This window comes from Micropterus salmoides, unplaced genomic scaffold, assembly GCF_014851395.1.
Source record: "Micropterus salmoides isolate LMB-PRFRI ecotype aquatic unplaced genomic scaffold, ASM1485139v1 Ms_hic_scaffold_7, whole genome shotgun sequence".
NCBI lineage: Eukaryota > Metazoa > Chordata > Actinopteri > Centrarchiformes > Centrarchidae > Micropterus > Micropterus salmoides.
The window spans coordinates 10,022,365-10,038,935 of record NW_024044459.1 but is presented as its reverse complement, the minus strand read 5'-3'; the positions used below and the strand labels follow the sequence as shown (position 1 = coordinate 10,038,935).

Sequence of the window (16,571 nt, the reverse complement as noted above, 5' to 3'; positions counted from 1 at the left end):
TGTTCTCTTTTTGCCAACAGACTTTTTTGTTTCCTTGAGAGAGTCACTGTTCTCTCTTCACTGGGAAAAGTGTTTTGGATGCCTGCTTTGTTTGCCACGTGTTCATACTGTTGTAAATGAAGTGTTCTGCAGACATAGTGCAAAGCAAGCTGATACTTATGGTTCAGTGAGAGGGTCTCAACCTGCAGTTGTGAAATTATGAGAAAAGAAGACGATACATATTCCCATACCTGAGCAGCTTGTGTGGTTCTTTCAGATTTCAGCAGTCATGCATGAGCCCACTGGAAATCAAAGCCCCAACCCCTGCAATGCAAGTGCCCCATTAAATCTGTACAGTCTGAAGAAAAAAAAACAATACTAAACCCAGGTATCTGACCTCAGCTCTGACCTGTGTGAATCTTGTTAAGCAACATTATTAAGTAGCCTTGTAGAAAAGACGACACAGATGTTGTTGGGTGTGTGCACTGGGACCTCTTCAGAAGTCTAACAGCTGGAGGCACCTCGGACATGCGCACTGGAAAGGAAACAGATGAGGCCTTTCAGTGCCGTCGGACAATTTGGGTTGAAACGTGGGCAAACATGAAGAGCCAAATAAATTGTGAACACTGTGTCACTTCTTTCGTGATACACTTAGGGACACGTGTTTAGGGCACTGAACATCTGAGCCGCCACTTGGCTTGATGGTGAAGGGATGGGAGGCAGCAGGATGGCCAAGTGGGGCTGACCCTGTGTGCCCCATCGGATAACCCTTTTCCCCTTTTTTCATTATTTATGTGATGCATATCAGACTTACATCATAGCTAACATTAAAGGTGGAAATAAGTTACGAGATACTTGAGTATGTTTATGTTGTGCAACTTAGGGTACATCCTGGACAGGTCGCCAGTCAGTTAAGCTACTTTGTGGTTAAAATTTCATTTAAAAAATATGACCTCATAAAATGTGATTCATTGCTTTAGATTAAATTATCTTGAACGACATAAAATACCTCGCCCTAACAAAAAAAATGCTGATTACACATTAATGCATCAGTAATTTGACACTCTGAAATGGGCTGTTATTCACAACTAGATACTAAAGTAGGCCTGCATAGCCTATAATACAGCTTTTTAAAATTGATCCAGTAAAACAAATTACCAACAATTCTGGAGTTTTATGCACCAGCATTTATCCTTGTGCCTGTGCATTTATCAAAAAAACACAAGGCATTAAAGTGGTATAATTCATATTAGAACCAGTTGAAACAACGGTAAACGCAGTGGTCAGAAAAACGAGCTGTGGAGGAGCACTTTAAAGCAGCCCAACTTTTCTCCTGAGTGTGGACTTTCAGCGCGAAGAAGTTTTGGCTACTATATTAGTAGTGCTTTAGGTTATCTTCTAATAAACAGAGTGAGTCTTGAGTTTTCTTGAGGATGTGAGTGTGAGAACTGTGAGTCAGGAAGATGAAGAAACTACAAAGTGGATGACGTCGGCGCCGTGATTTCCTTTACTTCGCAAGTGAACCAATTAAGTCTGTGTGTTTTGGAGGAACTTTGACATGTAGTTTACCCACACTGCGGCATGTGCACGTCGTCTCCGGTCGTCTCTGCGCTCTGCAAGACTCCATAAAGGTTATTAATTATTTGACACCAGGCTTGACTCTAGCTATTGTGGCAAATATGTTTGAAAAGTTGGCCCGATATTTCACCACGGAGGGTGAACTTTTTGACGGAAAGAGTCGGTGGACTTCGGCGGCGCTTGCTGTGCTCCTCCTGGGTTTGTTTGCTTCGTCTTGCTGCTCAGAGGAAGCGTCCTGTCACGGAGCTTACGACCTCTACTTTGTTTTGGACAAGTAAGTAAGAAAAAAAAAAAAAAGTGTTTGTTTCAGACCACTGTCTGCTCTTATTGAGGCTAACCGGGGAAATAATGCTGCCGCTGCACTCGGCAAAAGAAGATAGCATCTTGAAATGTAGCTATTTTTTAAATTTTTTTATAAACTGTTGAGTTTGGCTGTGGAGGGAGAAGAGAAAGATGGGAGGGGGGACGCTTGGTCGCAGGACACCGTTTTCTGTGACCCGATTAGTCCACGTCTTTGCATGATCACATACTGTATGTTGACAGCTGCTACCAACAATGGGGACATCATAGTATTAGCTTGGATAACAACCTTGGTCAAAAGTATGTGGACACCCCTCTCCACATATGGCAACCAGGGGTGTCCACATGCTTTTAATCCAAAGAGCCTTTTCTGAGTGCTACACTATGACACAACACATGGTAGTGGCTTGGGGAAGGCCCTTTCCTGTTTCAGCATGACGGCATCTAAGTGAACAAAGCCAGCTCTATAAAGAAATGCTTTCCCCCAGTTGGTGTGGTTCCTGACTGGCCTGCACAGAGATCTGATCCAAACAGCACTTTTAGGATGAACTGGAACACCGACTGTGAGCCAGACCTGATCATTCGGCATCAGCTTTGGACCTCACTGATGCTCTTGTGGCTGATATGGGAGCAAAAAAATCTGGTGGAAAGACTGAAACCAGAAGACTGGAATAACATGTTCAACGGTCATAAAAAAATACAATAAAAAATTTGGCTCCCAACATACAGTTTTAGTGTAGCAGATAGTAACATCTAGTGGCTATGTCTGTGAAGGTTCTCAGTCAATGAAGGTTGAGGTCAAGGGCCTGAGTCAGAACTGAAGAAGTCTCTTGGTTGGGGGATGAAACGTTTTCTAGTTTCTTCAACCAAGTCCAGTTTCCCTTGACCTCAACCTTTGTTGGATACCTAATGGCCAATTTGTGTCAGTCTGTCTATGGAGGCCTTCCACTCAGTATTTCTTTCCATAGTTGAATGTCTTGTGTTACAAAGGAGTCAGATTTCAGTGTAACATGTCCTGTCTGGGCTTAAGACTGGGGTCCTCCTATCACTATAGCTTGCTTTTGCAATTTGCAATACAGAGAAGACATATGCAATACACTAAGCACGACGGAGTATAAAACGACTTCAAATGTTTTCATTAATGGTCCCACCACAGTGGATATCTGAATAAGAAGGCAACCACTGGTTTTAGTTCATTTAATTTTGGCATGAAAAGCATCTATGTGAAAGTTATGTTATCCTTCTGTTTTAATGCAGTACAGACCTTTCAGATCTCTCTGCAGCTACAGCAAATTTGGCTAAATAAAAACAGACTCTCATGAAGATGCATAACCAAACACTGTTGAAGGTTTTTAAGTCTCTGAAAGATTTCTTGCAGTTAGTTGGCAACAGTGCCTGCCTAAAACCAAAACACCTGTACAGTCCCTCAAAGTTGGAAAAAGGTTTGCATGTTCATGCCTTACTCGGACAGCTAAAACTTTCTGAAACTTCTCAGGTTGAACCTGGGTTGATCTGGTCCAGAATCCGTCGTACTTGTGACTACTCAGATCTGATGCATAACTGAGGCCTGTCCCGGATTGGCTGGAGTCATGCAATGCTCAGTAGTTACAAATGAGGAAGAGAGCACTACAAACCTCAAGGAACCACACATGTCTAACCATGACCACAGCCTTTCTGTAATCCTAACCAAATAGTTTTATCTGCCTAATATTAACCAGGCCTTAACTACACTGTCTCTAAGAAGCGGTGTTAGTCACACGGCATCATGAGGTTTGTCCGTATATTGTTTCCCATACATGGGACATGCTGACAATGTCTGGAAGTGACCACGAAAGAGGAAGAATGCAGCTTTGTCACCTCTTCCTCCCTCACAATAACTGACCCTAACCCAAACCAGAAGATGCATACTACTTGAAATACTTTTATTAACAATTTCTATGTTGTGAACGGTTACATCATTACAACAACATTTATGGAGATGGACGTAGCCATTATCTGTCCTATAGGATCCACTTGCACTTGGAATTTTAGTCACATATTACCTTTAACATGTGACAAAAATAAGACCTTAAACATAATAAGTCCTTGAATGTTGTGTGTTAATCATGCTTTGCAACTAGCAATAATGAATTGCGCCAATGTTTGGAACAGACTTTGGCAGTGTGCCACTTCCTTTCAAAGTGCTGCTTCAGGTGTCAGACGTACTCGTACTCCACAGCCAGATTCAGTCAGTTCAGCAAAACTTTGCAGCGCTGCAGTAACGTCATGCAAAAAGGCTTTTAATATATTATGGAGAGTTTACAGCCTTGACAGCAACTGTTTTTTATCCTGTCCTCCCACGGCTTGGAAACGTGCCATTACTCAGGGCCGTTGAGTTGAAACACTGCTCCCCTGACCCATTTTCAAACTACCCCACCCTCATCTTAATTGCAAAATTGCAGGATGATGACTGAGATTGTTGACACAAGTTTTACTAAGTGCATAGATCTTAGTTAATTTTTTTTTTTGTATACATTTGTAGGTTATGTGTCTGTTTGATTTACATATGCATGTTTATATTTGTGAAACACAAAAGCCTAATAATATGTGGTGATTGCTCCATCATGAGTTTGTCAGTGTGAAGCTGTTGCGTGTCTCTTTGAAGGAAGTTTACTTTTGTCCTTGAAGATAAGTCAGATTTCCTGATTGTACTGATAAGACTGAGGCCCTAATGTCAGCACTTTGTGCTGCAATATTTTTTGCAGCAGTGAACACAAATGCAACACAAAGAACTGTCCATTTTGGTGTTCTAACACCAAGTGATTGTGTTTCAGTCTGAGGCAAATTCATGAATGTTTTGGTTTTCTCTGCACTACACAGGTAGCTCTTTCCGTAGAAACATCCTGTGAAGTGATGCTGCTAAAGTCACTGAGCAATATTTATTTTCAGTTTCACTGAGAGCCAAGCTCCATTTTCAGGCTGATCACACACACGTGCACACACACACACTCAGTGACACACATTCACACACCGAGCTGCAGTTGGGCCTTGCTCAAGAGCACCTCAGTGGTGTTAGTGAGGGAGGGTGAAGAATTGCTCTTGCACTCCTTACACCCAGATTTATCCTGCCAGTCCATGGATCTCACTGGCGACATCCAGACACAATAAAGTCTTCTAACGTGGTACAGAATATTTAATATCACAAAAGTAATATACATTTTTATTTTGAAAATTAAATTGAGAAACTGGCATGGATCAAATAATCACATGGACTTTATCACTCAGTGATATCGGCAAACCCAAGTATTGTTATATTTTACAATAAATACCTCAATATCAATATAAAGTGTTTCAGTATAATGAGGGTATCACTATTGGTTCCTTTGGAAACACTATCAAAATAATATATGTTGTAATTATGATGAGCAAACAAGTAGAGTTATTCCCTCTTCATTTAATTGACCTAGAGCTCTCAAAAAGGCTATCAAAGTTAAATTTAACACCACCACTGCTAATTACACGCTGACACTCCAGTATTGTCAAAGTGCAGCAGAACTTTCCTTTACCCTCACAGTCGTCTCTTCCCTCCTCTGTGTGACCTTGTCTTTGGGCAGCAGGGAGGAGAGAGAGGTGGCATGAAAGATGAGCCTCCTAATGGTCAAACTCTTCTGTTTTATGTTCCCCGCACATACATTGAATTGTAATTATTGGTTTAATTACCTCTTTGTCGTTACATCAAGGGCAGATTTTACACACTGTGTTCATTGTGGTCAGATTGACTTACCGCGGGGTGAGAAGGGCTGCAGGTTGACACCCACCTATCCAACATTTGTCCTTGGTTACAGTGAGAAATATATGCATCGTCATCGACATCGACCATTACCAAGTCTTAGTTAGCTTTAATGAGACGAAAGACCATGGTGGAAGAAATCCTCAGTGCTTTTACTCAAATAAAGCAATATCTTACAGGAAAAGCCCCCATTTCATTTTTCATGATTTCATACTAGCTGAAGAAAGGAAAGAAGGATTTAAGGAAGAACACATGGAAGGACAGAAGGGAGAAAGGAAAAATAAGATTTAAAAGTTACAAAAATATGAAAGAAAGATAGACAAGAAAGAAGGCCTTTTATTTTCCCTAAATAATATTTCTCAAAAGTCTCACCCCTGTGCGGTTATGTCATATCACTTTGGTGATTTTTCTACCCTTTTTAAAATAAATTCCATCTGTACCAGCCAACTAGATTTGTAGAAAGGCAAAGCTCCTGTGAACATTTGAGGGTTCTAACAGCTGAAGTGGCTGCTATGTAACACAGACTTATCAGCACAATTATCCAGCATGTGGCTGGTGTTAATGTCCAACTGTGGTTGTGGTACAAAGCACAAATACTGTACAGTGTTTTACTCCCCAGCACACAATCTGCTGCCACTGACGAGCTGCTTGTTTTCTTGTTTCAGGTCTGGAAGTGTCTCTGCTGACTGGTTTGAGATTTACTCGTTTGTGAAGAACCTTACTGACAGATTTGTGAGGTGAGTACGATGTCATACATTTTCCTTGGAAACAAACAAACAAAAAGTTTTGATTTGTGTGTAATCACAGCTACAGTCAGGCGGGTTTCATAATAATTATATTTTGAAATAAGAAAAACATGAGATGAAATTATGCTTCCAACACTTAGACCTGCAGGTAGACTGACAATCATATAAGAAGAATATTCTTCTTTAAAATGATATCTGCACTGACTGGATAACTGACACCAGAAAATGAAGTCAACTGAGCTGATTGGTTGGGGAAATAGTTTAGTCCAATCCTTTTATTTGACCTCTGTTCAATGTTATCATGGTTGTTTTGTCAGAAAAGTGTAGAGCTTACGACATTAGTTGCAGCCTGTTGCTCAGATTGAAAGCACTTCCCACCTGTTTTAAAAAACTATCAAATTGCAAAATCAATGACATCCTTTTTGCACATAATTCATTAAAACCACAGAAACCGGCTTGAAACGTTCAGCTTGCATAACGTTTGAGTCAAACGGCGCCTGCCAGCACAGTACAGACGGTAGCGACCCAGCCAGAATGAAGTGGTTGGTTGAAGAAAATAGCAAAGGCACCAGGTGGGAGTGGGTGGCAGAGAGGAGCAGTCTTCTGGGCTGTGAGAATGGCCATTTGCACCGGGGGGGTCCGGCTCCACACTTATCCCCTGCTTCCACCACAGAATGGCTGACAGGCAGACAATGTACAGTAAAGCAAAAGAACACTGGAAGGCGACAAGGACAATCTGCTAAACAATGCTCGCTCACCAAGAGCTCTTCTGTTCCGCCATGTGGAGCAAACTGGACTACTTCATCACCCCCCCCCTCCCATCCCCCACCCAACCAAAGAAAAATAAATTCCTGCCACCACCCTCTAATATGTCCTTGGCATCGCTGCCTCTTTATCCTTAGTTGAAACTGAAAATATCTCCTTTAATGCTTAAGAGGTAACATGTACGGTACAATCTTAAGCTCCACTGAAGGCCTAAAGTTCAACACCCACGATTTAACATCTGTGACTTGAGCGTGGTTAGTTTTTATTCCACATATGACTCTAAAACTTGCAGACAGGATATGGATGTATACGGCTGCTACTGCTCCCTGCCAAATCTGGCCGTGTGGCTTAAAGATTGTGCTATTTTTGAGGGGGAGGATTGCGACTGGGCCATGTGTCATGTGGGTGAGAAATATCAGCACCTCTCCTTATGCTCCGAAGGCTTCGGATCTCTAAAGGAAACACTTGTGCGCTTAATTATCTGAAGTTTAACTCACTCTGTGGGATGCTATCCGCGTGCTTTGTGTTTGTAACAGAGGTGAGAAGTAGCTGAGTGCATTTTAGGGCTGACCCCTGAATAGTCCAAAATTCGATGATTCGATAGGCAGAGCCTGATTCGAAGCGTCGCAGAGGCGTTATGAAATAAGGATCATGCCATTTTGACGATACAGGGGTGCTCAACATCTGATTTTACATAGAACTACCAGTTTTCTCCCAATAAGTTAATATACTAATAATATGTAACTAATTATCGCGATATAATTTTTTTCAATAACAATATAATAAATGTTAAATAATTTTTTTATTTTATTCACTTGAATCGTACACAAATTAGGACTTAAGATGTTTATTGTTGAGGAAAAAGGACTGGGGAAAAAAAGCTTACTTTTCTTTACTCATGCATATTTGTTGACAAAGATTTTGGTTTTGAATCTTCTACCTCAGATTTGTGAAGTGATCCACTTTTTGGCATCAAGTGTTGACCATAAAGAAGAGTTTAAACCACAATTAACCATCAGGTTTCTTCAACTTTCACTCACAAGCAGAAATTAGCCTTTAAACTCAAAAGAAATAACGATTTGATACTTATCGTGATAATTATTGATATCGAAAGATATTAAACTTTTTATTGTGATAACATTTTTGGCCATATCGTCCAGACCTAATTTCAACATATAGCCTAATGCTGCAAAGAAAAATGTGAAAAGAAAGTAGCTTTTAATAAATGTGTGCAAATAAATCCAAAATTGTAACCCTAAGCCTTAAGGAAGGGGATCAGTGTGTGGGTATGTGTGTAGTGGCTGAAGAGACGAAGCCACAGCCTCACCTGTTGTCCGCACTTCGTGGGACATTCGGATCATTTATCACCATTGATGAACCACACAAAGAACATATATTGTTTTTAAATAGTACTTGAATTAGCCCTGTGAGGAGCTGCAACATGCATGCCTTTGTCGGCCGCACGGCACACAGGCATGCACAACTCTGAAAATTTTTGAGATTTGAGAGGTTAAAGGGGCTGTATGTAAGTTTTTGATTTTAATAAATCAAATTTTCATTGGCTTATTGTCAATGGGCTCAAAACTCACTCAGAAATGAAGACGCCTGTTTTCTCCGTTGCTTCCATCAGCCACTATTCTGCTTTTAATGTGAGGTCTCCGGGTCAGATTCAGCTCTGTGCGCGCTCCCGAGCCTCTCTGTACTACAGCTAACGACATGCAGTCCACTAATACCATAAAACAACCAGCTCACAGCAAAACACAGGCTCCACGTAAGGATACAAAACAACAATAAAGGTTTATGTGCTGAAGCCCATCAGACCAAACGGGTTCAGATGATGTTGAGTAAGAACAAAGTGAGCATTAGTAAAGATGGAGAAACACAGAGAAAGTCATGTTAGCTCGCCGGATAACGCCGAGCAGTTGCCAAAGTTATCCAATGCAAAGTTGTATCGCTTTCCACATTACTTTACCAGCTAACGCGACCCATGTTACTATCCTGTGTACCACTGGTATTATGTCAAAGTGTCAAAGAAAGGATGTAACGGTAAAAAGCAAATGTGGAGCGATTTGTTTACTAATGTAAGCCTATAGTGATGCAGCCAGCTAATGCTAAATTAGCTCGGACCTGCCGCTGTTTGCTTTGTAACGTTCAGTTTAAAGTTTATTGTCATTTTACCAATACTCAGGTACACAGCTTCTCCACCTGTCAGTCGCTGTATCTAACGTGACCCACAGAACACAAAACACTGCAACAAAACGGTCACAACAACCCAGAGGAAGAGCCATTATCACTAGTTACAGTAAAGTTACTTACTGCGGTTAACTGTTATAAAGTGTGACACAATCTCGTTATTATAATCAGTCCAGCTCACTACCCTTTTCATTATCATCCAATACATGTATCTGTGCTGACATTGCTGAGCCTCCGGTGAAAGATGCACAGATAGTAAAGATAGTTACTAAAAGCAGCAGGCGAGCTAAGCTGTAGCACGTCGGCTAAATGCAGCAAATGTACCGTGATCCGTGTAACGAGCATGGATTAGTTCAACCTGCAGCTTGATAAAAATATTACTGTAACGTTGCAGTGAGAGTTTACCTGAGTTTCCACGATGTTGTGTGAAGCTGTCTCCCTGCCTGTCTATAGTTGCTCTCACTCCTTTTTCGGGAGAATTGTGCCAATATGCCGGTGTCTTGCTGCGCTGAATGAAAAGTACGGCGCCGGTGTTGAGCTACCTCTGAGACGGGAACGTTGAAGTAACGGAGCCTGAACGTGTCTGAGTGAAAAGCCGCAGCCTGCATGCAGATGTTCCTGCGTTTATTGCAGGATTTCTATATGAAAGTGGTTGTGTTTCGGATTATGCTCGCTCATGAGTTCAAGCGAGCACGCGTACGAGCACACACCTGGTTGCAGTCTTAAAACCGCACCGCTAGTGGCCGCTGAAAACTACATATTGCCTCTTTAAATATAAAAGGCTTTCATTATTTTGAAATATTTTTATGACTATTTTATGAAAGGTTTATACTGCTCCAAGTAAGACATTAGGGGGAAAATGTAATGATAATACTGATAGCAATACTCAGAACATTTCCAATACGGGTGCAAACCGATAACTAACAAAATGCAGCATTGCTCCCAATAGATTGAAACTTAAGAGCAATACTCCAAATCGGGAATAAGAAAACCTTGTATCTCAATTTAGTGGATTTCCTTGCATAACATACTCGGTAACCAGTTGTTTGCTAAAAAAAACAACCCTGTCCATAATTATTAGACAGCGAGTCTGCTGTAATATGACAGAGTCATACTGAATGTAAACTAGCTGTACAGAAAAGACACGGTCTGTTGCCACATTTTTATGTCAGAGACACATCAGAGTGTCCAGTGTTAGTTCACACCCCTAAAAAGTCACAGGTACGAAGTATATCATTGTGTAACTGAACAGGATGGTTGTGTGTTTATGTGTGACTCATCAACATGTTAATCACTTCCTTCAGTCCCACCGAAGCTGCTTTAAGTTGTACACTAAAATAGTTGATGTTAAAAGAGCCCCTTCTGTTTGGCTATTTATTTATGCCTCTTTCTCTCTCCTTAACTGGACTTTTTTCTTGCTTTATATAAAGCTGTCAGTCACACTGACTCATTTATAGCCAGTTTGATTTTTTTACGTGTCATGCTGTGTGGGTGGTTGATAAAGAGGCTGAAGGCCGGAAGTGATGATTTTATGAAGTAAGGACCAAAATATTACAATAATATAGTATATTGTCTTAGTCCTACACCATTATAAGAATGAGATATTTGGTAAAACTAAAGATTTCTAATTCCCAATTTTTGATTTTTGTTTTTCTCTTTAGCCCCAGGATGAGGGTCTCATTCATCGTTTTCTCAGGCAAAGCTACAGTCCTACTGCCCCTGACTGGAGACAGGTACTGAACTCTGTTATAAACTCTGGAATAAATTTATGATTCTGTCATATTATTATCACCGGTTTAAACATAACACTTCTCAGCAACAACCTTGAACTACAACAAGGCTGTCAACACTCACGCATTGGCCGTGAGACTCCAGCAGAGGCAACACTTTTCACACGCTCTCACGCCACATGTCCATTTTCTGATGCAGCGAAAAATGAATTTATAACTTAGTTTATAACTGAGTTTACGCCGTTATAAACTTATGTTACACACTGACTACTAAGGGAGTACTAAACATTTTTAATGAAGTTAAATCACCAATAGCAACAGGTAACAATATATTTACCAAAATTTAATCAATCCGTTCATATATTTAACTTTACAGATTCTCCTGAGAGTCCCATTTTTTCAGTGCCCCTGTCCCCCTGTCCTCCTGACTCCATATTATGGCAGCAAAAATATTACATATATTCACTAGAATGTAAGAACAGAGTCTCTGAAATTAACAGTTTTCTTCCCCACATACCCCGGTTAGATTTTGTCTCCTGATTTAGGCTATGATGTCCGGAGGTCGGCAAGTGTACTGAACCATACTTAATTCATCATTTATCCATGCTTTTAAATTGTGAATTTGGCTGCTGAACCTTTTTAAGCAAAATGCTTGGGAATTGAGGAGTATTGTTGTCTAGTTGTTTTTATTCATTAACAGCTTCTCAAATGATTCCCCAATAAGAAATTCACAATTTATCACAATATATAATGATATTGCAGGATAAAAGTACATATACTGTGATAGGCTTTTTCCAGCACGACTGTAATCATGTAGCAATCGGTACAAATAATCATCAATCAGGTGTTAATATGCATTTTTTCCCAGTGGTGGCAAAGAAACATTTCAGTACAGTAGAGCACATATGGACCAAAATGTCAACCATTGATTTTATGTGTGCTTTAAGATACGAGATAGAAGAGGGTCTGAAGCGCTTACGGGACGTATCACCAGCAGGTGAAACATATATGCATGAGGGAATAAAAGAGGTCAGTTTACTATCACAAATAAATCAAATTACAGCTCAGTAGCTTTTCACAAATATTGCACAAATGATTGTGATATTGAGATCTGATGAAATGTTTGTCATCCGTTTTAACCTGAAGGCCTCAGCTCAGATACAGATGCAAACGATCAAGTCCTCGAGCATTATCCTGGCTTTGACAGATGGGAAACTCGCAGTTTACGTTCACGAGCTCACAGTGAAAGCGGTGAGATTAATATTCTCAAACAGTTGTACAAGTGAACTGTCAAAATGTTGAAATTGCACTGTCAAAACAGAATTCATGCTGATTCCCACAAAGCTGATGTTGCACTTAATATTTACTTTGATTTTGTTTAATTTAACTGCAAATACAAATTCTAAATACAAATTACATTTTTATTTCTTCCTTACCTTTTTAAAATATTTAAATTTTATTTACTTAGTGAAATATTTATTTATAATTTTTTTTTCTTGAATGTGATTCAGTGCCTGATCATCCTGCATGGATTCAGTTTAATGCTGTAAAATTTTTACTCTCTTTACATTGGACTTGTTGCACATCATCTACGCATTTGTTTAATCTGCAGGCTGAAGAGGCGAGGAAATATGGCGCTCGTGTTTACTGTGTGGGTATCAAGGACTTTGATGAGCAGCAGGTAAGAGAGCTTTAGTCTTAATCTGCAGCAGCCAAACACCCGTGAAGTCTGTTGCTGAACGATTACATTTTATTATAGGAGACATGTTGCCATGTTGGAAGAGTGTCAGGAAAGGTAAACACATGTAATATGAGTGCCATCACTTGTATGGAAAATCCATGTCTTAAAGTGATATTCCGCCTAATAATTTTCTCAGTAGCAAACGTTAACCCCTTGTAGACTTAACAGAAGCCTTGGTCAGCTTGAATTTAATCCATTACAATGGAATTAAATAGTGACAATAAAAACTCTCTTATCCACTCCTGCAGCATAAGCCGCTTTTCAGATATACAACTACTTGCTCAGTATGCTCCAAATAGTCATTGTTTTACCAAAATAAGGGGAAATATTCTGTTTCCAGTGGAGTTTTTAGTTTAGTGGTTTTCTTTTTAGCTACAGTGATTAGTGATGGCTGATATAGCTAAGGTTTTATTTTGTTAAATCATTTTTTGTCATTTTCTTAAAAAATATATAGTTCCCGATCAGCTTATGAGACAATAATAAATAAGGAAACATTAATGAAGTAACAAAAATCTAAACTAAAAAAAAATACAATTGCATTAATTGTGGAACATTATTTACAAATTACCTGAAAAAATCACAATACTGCAGAGTGTGTGTCTGTGTATTTCTGTGGTAGTTAATATTTCCACTTGGACAGGACAGAATCTGTTTAAACACTGGCGTATAGGGAGTGAGTCACAAATTTGATGACTTTAGACTCTACTTCAGAAAATCCAAAAAAGTCTTATAACTCGACTTGGACTTCTACTATGACTCGATTTGGGACGTTGTCCAACCTCTGCTGTGGAACCATTGTATGCTGTTTTAAGTAAAAAATGTGAATTACAGGAATCATTTGTGTTGGCTGTTAAATCAGATATTGACCCATCTCACTGTTCACACTGTTTAGAAATCAGTGCATATAATCAGCCACAGAAAAATCAGATCACAGCTTTATTTATTATTTGTCTCCACAACATCTGGTCTTCACTCAAGAGTTTGTGCTCGTCTCATAAAATCATGAATGCATGTCTGACCTGCACCAAAGTCAGAATCTTTCTTTCTTACGCCAGTGATGTCAGTAGTCGCCTAACATGGTGGCCTGTCCCTTGTAACCATTGGTAACCACCATGTGAGGAGCTCTTATTAAGTCAAAAACAAAGGCAACATTGCTCTCAGTTTGTGCTGCAATGTTTTTTTTTATGGTTGAGCAAAGTGTTTGCCACAGTCATGCCATCTGTTATGTCTCCTCCTGCCCATAATATGAAAGGAAAGACAGTGCTCAGTCATAAAGAGGAAAAAGAAAAAGAAGAAAGCAGCGTTAAATCGGCAGTACTCCGTGTTTACTCTACTCTTTCATGATACCAACAGCTTGCTGATATTGCGGACACCAAGGACCATGTGTTTCCTGTCAAAGATGGCTTCCACGCACTCAAAGGCATTGTCAATTCCGTAAGTTTGCCTACTTTCTGTTCGTGTATGTGTGTGTGTGTGTGTGTGCAGTTGGATCCTCAGTTAGCTCATGTTTGTGGTTGATGCATGAGACTAATAAGTGGAATTTAAGCAAATGTTTTGTTTTCCACAACTAGAAGCTTAGGCAAAAAACTGGCAATTATTTACATTTTTTCCCCTTATTTTTAGAAATAATTTAAGGTGGTAACATCCATTTGGGAATTAGGTGGGTGGATGACCAAAAAAATGGTTTCCTGATTTGGCTTCAAGTTTGTCACAAATTACAGCAAAACATCTGTGAACGTCCTATTAAGCCCCATGGAAAATGTCTGTGGAAATAACTGCTCGTTGTGTCCTCAGTTTGTAGACAGAGAAGGAAATATCTTAGCCACGCTGTAGCAAATTAGACACTGTAATGGAAGCAGCTTGGCAGTTAGTCACTGTCCACATGACATCTTCTTCACAGTGTTTTTATTGTGCTTTGAGTGTCTAAACTCGCAGTGCAATTTAAGTTGAATTGAAGCGAGTCAAGTCAATTTTATTTATATAGCTCAATATCACAAATCATAATAGCCTCTAATAGCTTTACAATCTGTACAGCATACGACACCTTCAGTCCTTAGACCCTTGATTCCTATAAAGGGGGAGGGATGGAAGAAAACTCAGGAGGAGCAACAGAGGACGGATCCCTTCCCAGGACGGACAGACATCCAATCGATAACAGATTGTAAAACATGAGTGAACAGGACTGATCCAGGAGGACAGTTGAGCAGCTTCAGGATCTGAGCCACACCACCTCCTCTCCACCATCGAGACCTGTGGCATTCACACAGAGAGGAGAAACAAACAAACACACAAAGGGAGAGAGAGCCATGATAACATAAAATTAAGGAGAGAGGGATGATGAAAAATTCTGAATAAAAGCCATCTTGTCAGTGTAATGCTGTAGTCAGTGATTAGCTGTCAGAGTATAAGAGTCCCTTAAACAGTGTTTATATGAAGTTTTGTATGCAGCCTCTTCGTCCTCTGCCAGCCAATTAGTGATACTTTCCATTAGCTGCAGCTTTTAGCCTGAATGCTGTCAGCCAAGGCGGGGGATTGTATGGCAACATTTTTACATGAATCTGAGCCCGGTGCCCCGCGGAGCTCGCTGACCTGAGCTGGACGTACATCTGTGTCAGAGCCGACAAGGCCAGCAGTGTTTGGGGGGAAAAAGCGCAGAACTAGACGGAGCTGTCAGACATGCAGCTGGAAGGAAGCAAAGCCAAAGGGTGTGTCTTGTTTCTGTTGTGTGGTGCAACGTACAACAACTATGACTGATTATGTTACTTTAAACATGACTCAAGTAAAGGACTGTCGACAAAACTGTGGCTCTCAGTCTGGGGTCTCACGAAATGTAAAAGTGCAAAGACGCCTGGGTGTAGCCATTAAAGTGCAGAGTATCTTGGATGTCAAATGTGCCTTTTAAATCTCTTATCCTCATTTATCTAAAGTGGTTTAAACAAAGTGTCACTGATTTAAAAAAAAAAAAAAAAGTTAGTTCAAACCAAGAATATTGTTATCTCTTATAAGCATGTTTAAAAATTGTAATACATTTTAATAATTAACATTAAAATGTTCTTAAAGCCTCTGAAAGGGAGAATTTGATTATTGATAATTAGAAGAAAATGTTGTTTCTAATCTGTTCGTGCTGAGCTTAGAATATCTTTTATCTAGAGAAGAGCATGCACATGGTCTTGTTCACAAGGTCATCCTTCCCATTAAAGTCACGTGTATACTGTATTTCTGTGGTTTCAAGACACTACAGTTAAAGCCTGTACAAGAATGTCCAGCACAACAACAAAGAAAGCTCATCCCCTCAGTCCTCGGAGGCGCTGAGCACAGTGCCGCTTCCAGCATCCAAATGAAATGCGCAGCATTCTTCTCTGATTAGTAATACTGGATTCCTGACTAGTTGGCCTCCTCACTCCTCTGTTGGATTTCGAGGATTTGAGATAATCTGTGCAGCCTTTTGCTGCAGGATCCACGCTGCCTCTGTGACCAGCATGACAAAACTCACAGAAAGAGCTCAGCAAAGTTGTGTTTCTGCACACTGTTAGGGCCATTTCTTTTTTACACTATGCCACACTGGGCCTTTGTTGTCTGAGCTGTGGTTACTGGGAAAACCCCAAATTGCAATGTAGCTACATCGTTATCGTTAACTTCCTTTTGGCTACCCATTCAGCTGAGTTCAGCAGTTCAGGTGTTGTTGTGAATTTCCACCTAATTATTTCCACTAAATGACCAAATAGAGTCATCCCTTCAGAAACCAGTTACAACACTGGCGGAGATATTTG

The 16,571-nt window shown here is 40.1% G+C and overlaps 1 protein-coding gene across 1 annotated transcript in view; it reads left to right on the top strand.

Moving 5' to 3' along the window:
• The first annotated feature begins 1,316 nt into the window (after positions 1–1,316).
• The window catches only part of antxr2a (ANTXR cell adhesion molecule 2a), a 78,077-nt gene continuing 62,822 nt past the window's right edge, over positions 1,317–16,571 (top strand). The window contains exons 1-7 of the mRNA XM_038703123.1: positions 1,317–1,831; positions 6,292–6,363; positions 10,992–11,063; positions 12,008–12,089; positions 12,207–12,311; positions 12,673–12,741; positions 14,155–14,235. Coding sequence (XP_038559051.1) covers positions 1,659–1,831; positions 6,292–6,363; positions 10,992–11,063; positions 12,008–12,089; positions 12,207–12,311; positions 12,673–12,741; positions 14,155–14,235 — 654 coding nt within the window. The 5' untranslated portion in view covers positions 1,317–1,658. The remainder of the gene's footprint in view (positions 1,832–6,291; positions 6,364–10,991; positions 11,064–12,007; positions 12,090–12,206; positions 12,312–12,672; positions 12,742–14,154; positions 14,236–16,571) is intronic.